At 35.2% G+C, this 13423-nt stretch overlaps 1 protein-coding gene across 1 annotated transcript; it reads left to right on the top strand.

Annotated features, from left to right (window-relative positions):
• Positions 1–2042: 2042 nt before the first annotated feature.
• On the top strand, positions 2043–3132 carry LOC108700119 (gametocyte-specific factor 1). The gene has a single exon (XM_018233010.2). The coding sequence runs from the start codon at positions 2068–2070 to the stop codon at positions 2743–2745; it is 678 nt and encodes a 225-aa protein (XP_018088499.1). The 5' UTR covers positions 2043–2067; the 3' UTR covers positions 2746–3132.
• The last annotated feature ends 10291 nt before the right edge of the window (positions 3133–13423 follow it).

Raw genomic sequence — 13423 nt, 5'->3', positions numbered from 1 at the left:
AAACTTCAGAAAGGCATACTGGGGTTTAGACAAGGCCAAACCATGTCAAAAAACCATAAATTTTCTATCAGGGCATCTATAAATTGTATCCTTATCAGCTTTGTGGAGATCTCTAGGATGATAAATTCTTAAATCACTTCTATTACATCAAGAAAGAGTGTAAAATTGTTTATCTATGAAACCTAAGCAACTGTGTGGTGCATTGGAATTCCAGTCATATTGTACATTCCTTTATTTCTGATAGCAATACAAATATTTTATATCTGCCTCACAGAGTATGTGTGTTCATGTGTGTATGTCTATGTATAATCTACCTCTACTGCAATAAAACTTTTCCAAGTACTACATCTGAACTCTTAAATGTTAATCTGGAATCTAAACATAGTAACATAGTAGCATAGTAAATTAGGTGTAACCTGCCTAACTGCTAGTTGATCCATAGGAAGGCAAAGAAACCATCTGAAGCCTCTCCAATTTGCCCCAGAAGGGGAAAAAAAATCCTTCCTGACTAAATGACAATCGGACGAGTCCCTGGATCAACTTGTTCTATGAGCTATCTTCCATAACACTGTATTCCCTCACTGCTAAAAAGTCATCCAATCTCTTCTTTAAGCTACAGATGAAGCCACTTGGATTTGTGAGTTAAATGCATCATGACTCAGGTTTAATTGAAGAAACTGTTATCTAAAGTCATCTTAACTCATTTAATGCATTTAACCTTTTCATTAGCATACCAAAACACCATTGTTAACAATGGTGAATGCTTTAATTGGATGGGATGTTGTGACGCAGTTTTCTGTGTTAAATGAAATAAATGTGTTTAGTTATTCTGTGTCAAACAGACAAACCAAAGTGGCTGCATCTGTATCTAATGAATCAGCCTGTACAACTGATTCAGGGAGATTCCATTTATGACATTTTCCCCTACTTATTCTTAGCATTGTAGGTTTTTGCTTGATTTATGGACCATAAAACATGTAAAACAAGTAAAAAAACCTACATTTCTCAGGATGGTTAAGGAAAAATGTAATAAAAATAAATGACACTAGTGTTTTTAATACAAGAAGAACAGAATTATATTCACTAGTCAGACCTGTGAATGGAATAGTTAAAACTCGAACAAATATTACTGACCTGAAAACTCTAATCCAATTAGAATCAACTTGAATGTCAGGAAGGCTAGTAAAATGTTCAAATTGGTCCCTGGACCTCAACCATTGACTTATACATGAACTCGGCAGGTTTTAGGTGCCAAATAGTTGAATTCTAATTTTTAAAGGGTCAGGGTTTGATAAATCTTGAAATTCGAGTTTTTATTAATTACAATTCGAATTTGAGAGTTTTGACCATAAAAAAACGTGAAAGTAATAAATCTGCCCCATAATGTGTGGTGCATGTAAACAAAATTAACACTGCCATAGTAACATAAAATATAGAAAAAAAGAAACAATTTACACTAATCCAAAACTTGAAGAGAGAGAGAGAGAGAGAGAGAGAGAGAGAGAGATTAGATAGATAGATAGATAGATAGATAGATAGATAGATAGATAGATAGATAGATATCCATCACTAACATTTTGGCTGTCGCGCCAGCCTTTCTCATTTTGAGAAAGGCTGGTGTGACAGCCAAAACATTAGAGAAGCACTGCTGTAAAATTGAAAGCTCCGTTGTGGTTTTCAGGAAGTCAATTAAAACCTCTAACTAGCAAAGTTTGCTGTTTTTTTGTATTAAGTAGATACATAAAGCTATTTTTGTCAGAATGTTTAATTTATGACCCTAACTTACTGTTATAAGACTTCTACAAAATAAAACGCAGGCAGTGTATTCTGTTTGCAAAAGCTATTATATCAGCCATGAACATAACATGCAAAGGCATATTTTCTTGCATCAACATAACACACTCTTCTTTTAGTGCTTTTGGAGGTTTTTGAAACCAAGACTAAACTCACTTTCTCTAAAACCACATATGTTATGACATTTATTAAAAAACCAAACAAAAAACACAAATGGGAAAAGTCACAAAAAAGTCACAACCTGTGTGACGCGATATAGAGCAATCTGCAGTCATGGACTATGTTTGGTGCCCTTTCAATTCTGAACATAAAGTTCGTGGCACAGAACTTAGGATGCACATGACAACATGCCAGAGCATGCCTGTAGAGAAGCCAGCTGAACCACACTTACCGGTACCTAAAAAGAGGACAAACTGGAATACTATGCTGCCAAACCCAACAAGGAATGTTGAGGTGGAAACCAGATTTTATGCTTCACAAGATCCAGAGAAGCTTCTGCAGTGCCCATATGATACAAATCACCAGATCAGAGCCTGTCGTTTCCCATATCATTTGATAAAGTGCAAGAAAAATCACACTGATATTGCAATGCAGCTTGCAACCTGTCCCTTCAATGCTCGTCACCTGGTTCCCAGGGCTGAACTCAGTCGCCACATCTTAAGCTGTGATGATAGAAGCTGCATTGAACAAGATATTGCTGGTGAAAAGAGTTATTACCAAAGAGATGCAAGTCCCTGCACCTGGAAAACCCCACCATGTGAGGAAGATTGGGACAAAGATCTGCAGAATAATAAAGCAACATTTATGTGGGGCATTCCTTCTTACCCTGTACCTAGCACTTCTGGGACAAACATCGTAATGGATGCTAAGAATAACCTTGGTTCAAGCCTACGTGCTCCTAAATCGCTGCCTTACATTTTGCCTTGGAAGATGCATACAAAGAGAGACTGATTTAATGCAGTTAATGTCCAAATCTAAGAAGAAAGTTTACGGTTCTGTCCTGTGTTTGTGTTAACTGTTAAGAGTTCAGATTGATGACCCAACTGTGAGCTGGGGAGAAATATCTGGTTTATAATAATTGTCAGTAGATGAGTTGGTAAATTCTTCTACTCCTGGAAATAAAGATGCAAATATTCATGTTTTGAGTGAGAAACTTGTAAAATACACACAGCTTTCAACTATCTGTAACAACAAACACAACTGTGCAATGGAAACCTGTTTCTTGTAAGTCCAGTGGCATCTGTAGCCATTTAATTTTGTGTGTATGATTGGACCGGATCGCTTAAAGGTCACCATTTGCTAGAAATGAGTTTTCCTGCAGTCCAGATGGGGGAATAAGGAAGTAGGGTTACAAAGATGCACCCCTCTTATCGAGTATTGTGGTGGTCCTAACTGGCTGCCTAATCGTGATGTGTGGCTTTGCTGAGGCATGCATAGGTTTAATTTGGTACCTACAGCCAGGACGCTTACTCACCTGGAAGCTTTATTACACATAAGCGTATCGGGGGGGGGGGGGGCATCTTTGAAATAGTATTACTGTGTTAACTGAATAACAAACCCATCTGTTGATTTTCATTTAATTTCCAGCACCAAGGGAGGCAATATTTGTTTTAAAGCCTTTTTAGGCCATCATTTCCATCCTACCCGTAATCCACTTTATTATAGGCAAAGCCTCAACCACTCTGTTAGTAAAATATAAAATACTGAGGTAACAAGACCTAACACTCTTAGCAAGATTAAGACAATGTTATTTCTTGTTATAAGTTGGTCGGATTGTTACACGCTCTGCAGGATGTTATGTTAAGTATATGCAAGATCCAAATCAAGATCTTTTCTCTGTTGGTTACTCTTTAAATAAAGTAATATTTTGATTCTAAAAAAAAAAAAAAAAAAAAAAAAAAGTCACAACCTTTTCAACTTGTTGCGCAATAACTATGACTTTTTCATATTGTTACACAAAAGCTAGCATCAAAAACACCTGAAATTTCTGACATTTCTGCTTGCCTTGCTCAGTAAATGTCTTGTCCCGGAAGTGAAATAAGATGCGAGCTAAATTTTCGCATCTTACTGTATTTTATCTGGATTACTGAAATAGCAGTTTGCAAATTCTGAACAACATATTGTAGTCCCTTCACTTCATATTCCTATAAATCATCTTCACTAGCTGTGACAGCAGCTTAGGTTTGTAAGATTTGATATATTATTGATAGATATCCCCCTCTTACTGGGATTCACTGTTCTTTTAAGGAAGCAGACAATTAATCTACATCAATAAGTGTAGAGTAAAGTGATTAAATTGAATAATAATTGATTGTTACAAGTGATGGGCGAATCTGTGCCATTTTGCGAAACTAATTGAAGTCAATGGGCGTCAAAATAATTTTGACGCACGTCAAGTTTTATACGCTGGAATATTTGGTCCAAATGCATTAAAGTCAATTAAACTATTCTGGCACTCTCCCACATTTTTTCAACGCGGCAATTTTTCGCAGCAGTTCCACAAATGTATTCACCAGTGATGAAACATGGAAATTTGCTGTGAATTTGCGCCTGGCACATTTATTCGCCCATAACTACTATTATATATTTAGCATGTTATAAATCAAAATGGAAACAATATATTGTATTTAACTGAATTTAAAAATCTTGTTTAATATGCAAACTTTTCCTCTGCATACAGCATAAGCTCAGACATGCAATAAATAATAATAAGCATAGTGCACCTTTACAATTAGATATGAATTCACAGTAAAACAATAAAGTCTGTGCCCAGCAAGATCACATAACTAGCAACATGGTTTAAATGATAGCTTCTATTTATTTCTGTACATACTTCTTGCACAGTAAATAAACATAATGTTATTAGAATGTCTGTACAGAACAACATTTGGTGTATGGGATTTATTTTGCCAATATCTGATTATACCAATGATTAAACCTTATTCAAAGATCTCTTGAATTACTCCAAAACTCTCATATTTATACTTATGGCACACATAGTATAATCCTATGTCATAATACTACTAAAAATTAACTTTCCTTGCTCTTTAATTACTGCATGAACCTCTAATTTTGCTTGCCCTAAAGGTAGAAATTCCATCTGAGATAAACAAACACGTGCCATGACAGTGATACCTTTGATACCATTTTGAAGATCTGTTTTTACATTTTTTAAACAAAAATTTATGTTTTTTTAACTGTTACCAAAAGCACTTTTTTGTTATATAAAGATACATCTGGGTTTGTTTGTTTACAGTGGGAGATGGCAATTTACTAAACTAACACAAAACACATGTTCTATTACCTATTGAAATCTAAGATCAGCCACAGACTGACTTCTATGATTTATGGGTAATAACTACAGGAACCTATAGTTCTGCACAATTTAGTATCATCTGCAAAAATAGAAACAGTACTTTCAATGCCCACCTCCAGGTCATTAATAAAAAAGTTGAAAAGCAAGGGACCTAGTACATAGCCCTGTGGTTCTCCACTAACAACACTGGTCCAATTAGAAAATTCTCTATCCAGGTACAAATACTATGTTCCAGGCCAACATTCCTTAATTTAACCAGTAACCTTCTGTGTGGTACTGTATCAAATGCTTTAGCAAAGTCTAAGTAAATCACATCCACTGCCAACCCAGAATCGAGGTCCCTGCTTACCTTCTCATAAAATGAAATTAAATTAGTCTGGCAAGATCTATTACACATAAAACCATGCGTAAAATAAATTTGTCAATATGTCAGTAATGATGTAATCATTCTCAATTACCTGGATAATTGCTGCTGACAGCAGGTTAAAAATGACAAAAAATCATCCTTCACTCTAGTCTTGTATAAAAGAAATGAGCACAAACTTTTTGAAAATAGCCCACAAAGTGTTTCATAAATATATTTTGGGAAACTGCAAAACATCAGTACCTCATCTTCATAATCTTTTTATTTCTTTTTTCGGATGGCACTGGCCTTTATGCAAGGCATAGAAAAATGCATTAAATATTTGATTCATATCAAATCCTTTGCACTCAGTTACTGTGAAGTGCATGGATTAAAGGCTAGAATACTAATGCTGGAAAAGCTGCCACAATCAAAGAGAAGGACAGTTATTCTCAGTTCTCTGTCCAGAATTTCAATGGTCTACCTGACAAATATGGATCATAATAGTGGTTTTACAAAAAAATCTTGTAGATTATATTTTTATTTAAGAATATTATGTTCTAGAATTCTATTCCCAATACGTGAGCAAAACAAATACTTTGTGTCAAGGTAATGTAAATGTTCAGACTCATCCATCAAGAAGAAATATTTATACTATCTAAAAAATGTGGCTGCTAAGAAAGCCTATTCATTTGCCAGGATCTGTAAAGTTCATGCACTGAATACCTGCAAAGAACAGCTAAGGGCATTAGAAGTGTTTTTTCACACCAGAGAATAAAACATACAGGTTGAACTATAAACGTGAATACAGCAATCATGCAATCAAGTAAAGAATGCTCAGTTACTATAATTTTGGATTTTAAAAAAAGAAAAGTCAGTATATATATATATATATATATATATATATATATATATATATATATATATATATATATATAATCTGTAGAGAGAAAGCTGTTGCACGCAAGGGACTCTTGTCTGAAGGTAAATATTTAAGTTTTATTTAGATCGACGTTTCGACCCTCAATGGGGCCTTTATCAAGAAGATATCAAAGATCTTCATAAAGGCCCCATTGAGGGTCGAAACGTCGATCTAAATAAAACTTAAATTTTTACCTTCAGACAAGAGTCCCTTGCGTGCAACAGCTTTCTCTCTACAGATTTTATATATACATATTCTGTTGGCACCAGGGCATTATTCTCCTTTGAAGTGTGTGGAACAGTCTTACAATCTGTATAGATATATATATATATATATATATATATATATATATATATATATATATATATATATATATATTTATATTATAACAAACAAGGGAAAGTTTTATATATATATATATATATATATATATATATATATATATATATATATATATATATATATAATGTAATGTATATAATAATGTAGACAAAGGATCGTGCTCCTGATCCTCTGGAGTTTCTGGTGTTTATTGGAGCAAAAAGCTAATGTTTCGCCTAGCACTCTTAGCCTTTATCAAAGTGCTTGATACAAACAATCCACAACCATTTAACAGCCACAGGGGTGGGAAAAGGAGGTGTAGTGATATCATAGTAGGGAGAGGGGGTACACACGGGAAAAAAACAAGGAGGTTGCAGGACAGAGCTTAGTTCCAGTAATGTACCTGTTAAAATCAATCATGTTCCCTTCAAGTGCCTTTTCTTCAGAGAACACAACTCCAAGATTGATAGTCTTTACTTATAGTAAATTGTTCCGTTACCTTTTCCAGTTTCAGTACATGTCTCTGCACTTTCTCCAGCTCATTAATAATGCTCACTACATACTGAAGGTGAGACCTTACCAGGGACCTATAAAGAGACAAAATTATGTTTAATCCCTCAAGGTAATACCCTTTTAAGCTTGATAGTATTTTATTTACACTAAATAACTACACAGACTTACACAGTTTGGTATTCCCCAGAATTCTTAAATCCTTTTCTATTAGGGAGTCCCCAAACATACTGTTAAGGGGTTATTTACTAAACTCTGAATGCAAAAATCACGAATAAAAAATGTGTTTTTTTTTAAATAAAATCGGACTTTTAAAAAAATCACAAATTTTTCGGACTTTATGGGAAAAGTCAGAATCTGAAAATCCGGCATCTCAGACCTGTTGAGGCTGCATATAAGTCAATGGGAGAAGTCCCAATGATTATTTGATGTGCGCTGGGTTTTTGGCAATACCCTGACGCTTTCAGAGTTTTCGGGCAAAATTCTGAGTTTTCAGGTGAAAAATCATGAAAATCACATGAAAAATCCAAACAATTTGTAAAAATCTGATTTTTCAAGATTTTTTCGGATTTTTTCCCCCGCAATTTTTTTTCGGGAAATTGTATTAATAAATAAGCCCAAAAAACCCGTGTGAATTTAGTCGGAGGTTTTTTCAGAAAATATTGAGATAAATGCGGACTTTGATAAATAACTGCCCATGTGTATAAATAGCATTTATGTGATTTCTACCATAGTGTATCAAACTTTGGACTGTGTCAACATTGAACTTAATTTGCTTTTGTTTTGCCCAGTTCTACAATTTAGTCAAATTTCTCTGCAGTGACAGCATCCTGCATGGAACATGTAATATTGCACAATTTAGTATCACCGGCAAATACAGAGACATTGCTTACAATGCAAACCTCAAGGTCAATAATAAACAAACTAAAAAGCAAAGGGTCAAGGACAGACACCTGTGGTACTCCACTACTAACACTGGTCCAATTAGAAAATACTCCAGTTAACACCACTCTGTAATTTATCCTTTAGTCAGTTCTCTATACAAGTACAGGTAGAAGCTTGTTTATCTAAATTGGATTAGAGTTTTTTTCTACCTTGAATAAATTCAAAACTAGAAAACAAAAACATACCCTATTTATTAAATAACCTGGATATAAAACCACTATTACATAAAACTGTGAAAAAATTAAAAAAAAACATTTTTAATAGGTTGACAAGCTGGAAAAAAAAAACAATAAAAATATCCTCACAGCCAAGCTTATTTTAAATATCTTTATTGTTAAAGAGATACTGTCAATAAAATGAAATTCTTTTATTGTCCTTTAAGTTGAGACGTTGTGAAGTTTAGAAGAGTTCTAAAAGTGTAATATTTATGAATTTATTTGACTTAATGGCTTACATTTCCAAATAAATACTCATTATTAAAAACTTTGACATTTTGCTGATATAAACTCATATTTTCTGCACAATATTCAGTTTTAAAAGGATTAGAACTTACAAAGATTTTTGAATGGCTTAGTATTTTCTCTTTATAAATAGAGCAAAACGATTGTGGATTGCCTTATGCCATGCTGAAAGGTAGATGGCACATTATCAGTACATTACGTTATCATAGTCTTCTGCGAAGGGACTTTAAGGATTCAGCACATTTCAGGAATTGATTGCATGTAATAGAAACAACATCATGACAAATTACACTGTCACAAATTTGTTATATTCAAATTCAACATTTACAAGTACAATTGTACTTTTCATAATGTTCTCAATGGTACATCTGAAAATGTTTGAGGTTAAAAATATACCTACAGGACCAAATATTTTTTTAATAAATAGGGATATTGGTCAAGAATCAATTTAATTAGAAAAAAAACATAGTGCAACTGCAGATTTCCCTTTAGACTGCATTGGAGTGTTTAAAAGATAAATGACCATAGTCACTTTAGTGAAAAATGGATCTCCTAATTCAATTCCAATTTCCCCATAGATTTCAATGTAGTTCTCACAAGATAAGCCAAGAAATACAATTTTTTAATACAACAGAATCTGGCCCATTATGATACACGTTTATCAAATGTAATTGAATCTATCCTATCGTGAAATCGCTCCCAAGGGTAGATAAAGAATTACTGTAAGAGAAGAAATATTTTTGATAAACACCCTGATCCTGACCACATAACACTATACTTTAAGGGTTTTTTTCCCGCTAGGTTAAGCAGGCTATACCTATAGTTACAGAGTTTATTTCGTCTGGAAAAGACAACAGTCCATCAAGTTTCACAATAATTGATCCTGTAGGGATGTGTGCACTGTACCTTCGAGTAGTACTGTATGAAGCTAAATCATATCCAATATTCCCTCTAATTCCTTATTTTTTTTTAATTTTTATTTTTGATAACAGTTCTTACACCAATAACATTATTCCTTCCATAGATAAGCACAAACATTGGTGACACTAAATAGAACAGTGCATTAGTATATTGTTTGAGTTATACTTTCTCTGGTGGATTAACCTCATCATGACAAATCATTGGAGAAAATATACATTCTGCAGTTCTGCAAAGCCCATTGTTCGTTGTCTGTCTGTGCGTCAGGTCTGGATAGGAATCTGTCATAGAAGGAAAAAGTATAATATAAAGAAAGAAAAGAGGGGGGAAGGAAGAGGGGAGAAAAACAGGGGATCTCAAGCATAGTAGGGGCGGTGCCATTGAATACAGGTAACGTAGCAGTTAACAATAGCTACAATTTACACACATGTATATCCATTACAGTATACAAACTTCAGAACCTACAAGGGTGGTATATAGAGCCATTTACTAGTTTCTATTTCATGGTCTTATATTAACTCAGGTAGTTAGTTGGTTTGGCAGAAGTAGCTCTCAAGAGGCCCAATGACTTAGCATTGTGAGATTTTGTATGTGTTTCCTCGAATTTGCGTATCTCTTCCATTTCCCTTATCCAATTGATTAGCATGGGAGAGATATCGTTTCTCCATTTGCGGGGAATCAAGATCTTAGCCGCATTCAGAGCGAATTGTGTCAAAGTTTTTTTGTATGAAGATATTGATTCCATATTGTGGTGGAGGAGGGTTGTGGCTGGGTCATTGTTATATCAAGATGTAGTTTATTTCTGCAAACCACTTGTATTTGAGTCCAGAATTGCTGGATATTGGGACAGTCCCAAAATATATGTAACAAGGTGCCTGGTTGTTGTTTGCATCTCCAGCATCTGTCTGTTGTTCCAGGGAACATTATGTGGAGCCTTAAAATGAAAAAATCATGTTTCACAAAGAACAATCACATATATCAGAAACATCATTTATTTTATGTACAAGAACACAGCCGATTTGGAAAGGTCTATGTCTCCTGAACGCGGCAATACCATATACGTATATATAGTTTTATGGAGATTTCGCACTTGTATAGCTCAAAATCTACAAGCAGTACACTACCAAATTTCCAAAACACCGCTCCCCAAACGGCATACTTCTGATTTCAAGGCCAAACATTCCGCTAAAAGTTGGTTTACCCTAGAAAACTACCCATTATTAGAAAGAACAGATTCTGGTGAATCAAAAATGGGTAAATATATCTTTGTACTCCAAACTTCCAAGTTGCAATTATTTCCTAAAGTTATAATGTTTTATAGAAATTAGTGATTTTTTTAAAAAAAAAATGACCTCAAAGCTTCCTCTCTACTCATCATTAGGTATCAATGTAAAACAAGCCAAATATGAAAGCCTGGGGTCCACTGAACAGTTTGATGCCCAATATGTATAGGTTTACCTAAGTATGTGGTATATAGGGGCCCTAAAATGTAGACACCTCATTTGAGCTATCAGTTCTGTAATTCCAGATACTGCAACATCAACACATTTATATAGTTGGGGGGGGGCAAAGTTAGAAAAAAAGTATGTTCACCCCAGAAAGCCATATATTTTCGGAAAATACCCATTCCCCCGAATCCAAATTGGGTATGCATGTCTTTCTACTCCAAAGCACTAAGCCGCAAACCCTTCTTAAATTTGGCAATTTTGGTGCCATTTTCTAAAATCACCTCAAAACTTCCAACCTGCTACATCGTATTTCCCACATACTTTTAGGTATCAAGATAAATCACCCCAAATATGAAAGCCTGGGGTCCCCTGAACAGGTTGATGCCCAATATGTATAGGTGTACCCAAGTACGTGGCATATAGGGGCCCCAAAATGAAGACCCCATATGGTCTGTCATTTCAGGTGCTGCAAAATCAACACATTTACATAGTTTTTTTTTGGGGGGGCAAAGCTAGAAAAAAGTAAGTTCGCCCCAGAAAACCATATATTTTTGGAAATTACACATTCATGCGAATCCAAATTGGCTATGCATGTCTTTGTACTCCAAAGTACCAAGTCGCAAGCTTTTCCTAAATTTGGCGATAAAAGCAACGGTTTTTACATTTCTGAAAATCGCCTAAATATATTGCAATTTTCCACATAAATACTGATGCCAAGGGTCTACTGAACAGTTTTATGCCCAATATGCATTGATATCCCAAGGCAGATGGCATGTGCGGACCCCAAATGTAAATAGTGCAAATGAGTTTTCTCTGCTGCTGATTCGCCTTCTGTAAACATAGACCCTTGACTTTATATTATGTGCCTCAAGACCCTCCTAACAGCAAAGACCCCCCAAAACCATATGTTTTTGGAAAGTACACATTCTGACGAAACCAACCAAGATAAAGACGTCTTTCTACACAAAACTACCAAACTGCAAAGCTTTTCTAAACCTATAGATTTTTACAACATTTCTGAAAATCGCCTAAAAATGTTGCAGTTTGCCACATTTATCACACACAATGTTTTACGTACAAAGAAAAATCACCCTAAATATGGACGTCAGAGGTCTACTGAATAGTTTCATGCCCAATATGCATAGATTTACCAAAGTATGTGGTGTGTACGGGCCCCAAATGAAAAACATGCATATGAATTTTCACGCTGGCCAACTAAGCTGCTGAAAAGAGAACCCCAACTGTGCGTTATGTGCAGTAAGACCCCCCAAACTGTAAAAAGACCCCAGAAAACCATATATTTTTGGAAAGCATATATTCTGACGGATCAATCTAAGTAAAATATATCTTTCTATACCAAAGCACCAAACAGCAAAACTATACTAAAGATACATAAGGAACAATAATGCAGGGATAAAATTGCAATAAAACCACAAAAATTGTGCAAATCATTTAAATAACTGCACCAACAGCGTAATTAGTGGCCGAAATCGATTATCCAATAATCACGCTGCTGAAATAAACAGTTTTTAGGGGTAAAAAAAAACACAAATTGGTGAAATGAAAAAGTAAAAAAAATAAAATGTGTATACATGTGTGTACACTTCCAAGAATTGCGTGACAGTGTATAAGTGTGTATATAAGTGCATATAAGTGCATATAAGTGTAAAATTAAAAATGCAAAAAAACTTTGTTTGTTTTTTTTAACTAAAATATGTGTGTATGTGTGTATGAGTGTATAAATGTAGGTAAGTGTATGTAAGTGTGTTAAATAAAGGCCACTTACCATTTCTGGGTGATCTGAGAGCTGGAGAAGTTCTTAGAGAAGCTATGTGTGTGGGGGTCGCTGGAACACGAGGTAAGGAGGAGGAAGCAGTGCAGCAAGGCAGACACGCAATTTGCTGTGTCTGCCTCTTTTAGGTCAGCCCTGCGACAATCCTATCACAGGACCGACATGACAGCCCCCCAGCCTCGTTGCCCAGGGGGCTGTCAATGCTGCTAAACCTCTGCAGAGGTGGCTAAAGCCGCAGATGCAGAGTACAGCATTGTAAACTGCAAGCACGTACAAGGTACGTGCTTGGCAGTTAAAGCCCTTGCCTGCCAGAACGTACGGTGTACGTGCTTGGCAGGCAAAGGGTTAAGCATTTGATATAAAGATGTTATATTCCTTAGCGGTGGTAGCTAGTGGCAGCATAATTTTTCAAATTCTGTGTATATTTGTGCGTCTGCAGGTCTATTCAGTGGGCCCTGTGCGAAACTTGTAATTTGCTGATACTTGAACTGTTCAGTAGGTGGTAGTGTAAATGTATTTTGCTCCCAGGGGGGGATGGAATTCCTTCTTAGCTATTTTAAACTTATGTGTGTATGCAAACTTTGTGTGCAATTGTGCTTGGGTCAGAATAAACACAAAATATTTTATTTTCACACAAAATGCTTTGTGTGCAC

The sequence above is a fragment of the Xenopus laevis genome, chromosome 8S (assembly GCF_017654675.1).
Source record: "Xenopus laevis strain J_2021 chromosome 8S, Xenopus_laevis_v10.1, whole genome shotgun sequence".
Taxonomy (NCBI): Eukaryota; Metazoa; Chordata; class Amphibia; order Anura; family Pipidae; genus Xenopus; species Xenopus laevis.
Note: the sequence above shows the minus strand (reverse complement) of the source record. Positions and strands in the feature narration are given on the sequence as shown.

Coding starts and splice junctions, on each gene's coding strand:
- LOC108700119 (XM_018233010.2), top strand. CDS start 2,068: ATGGACTATGTTTGGTGCCCTTTCAATTCTGAACATAAAGTTCGTGGC.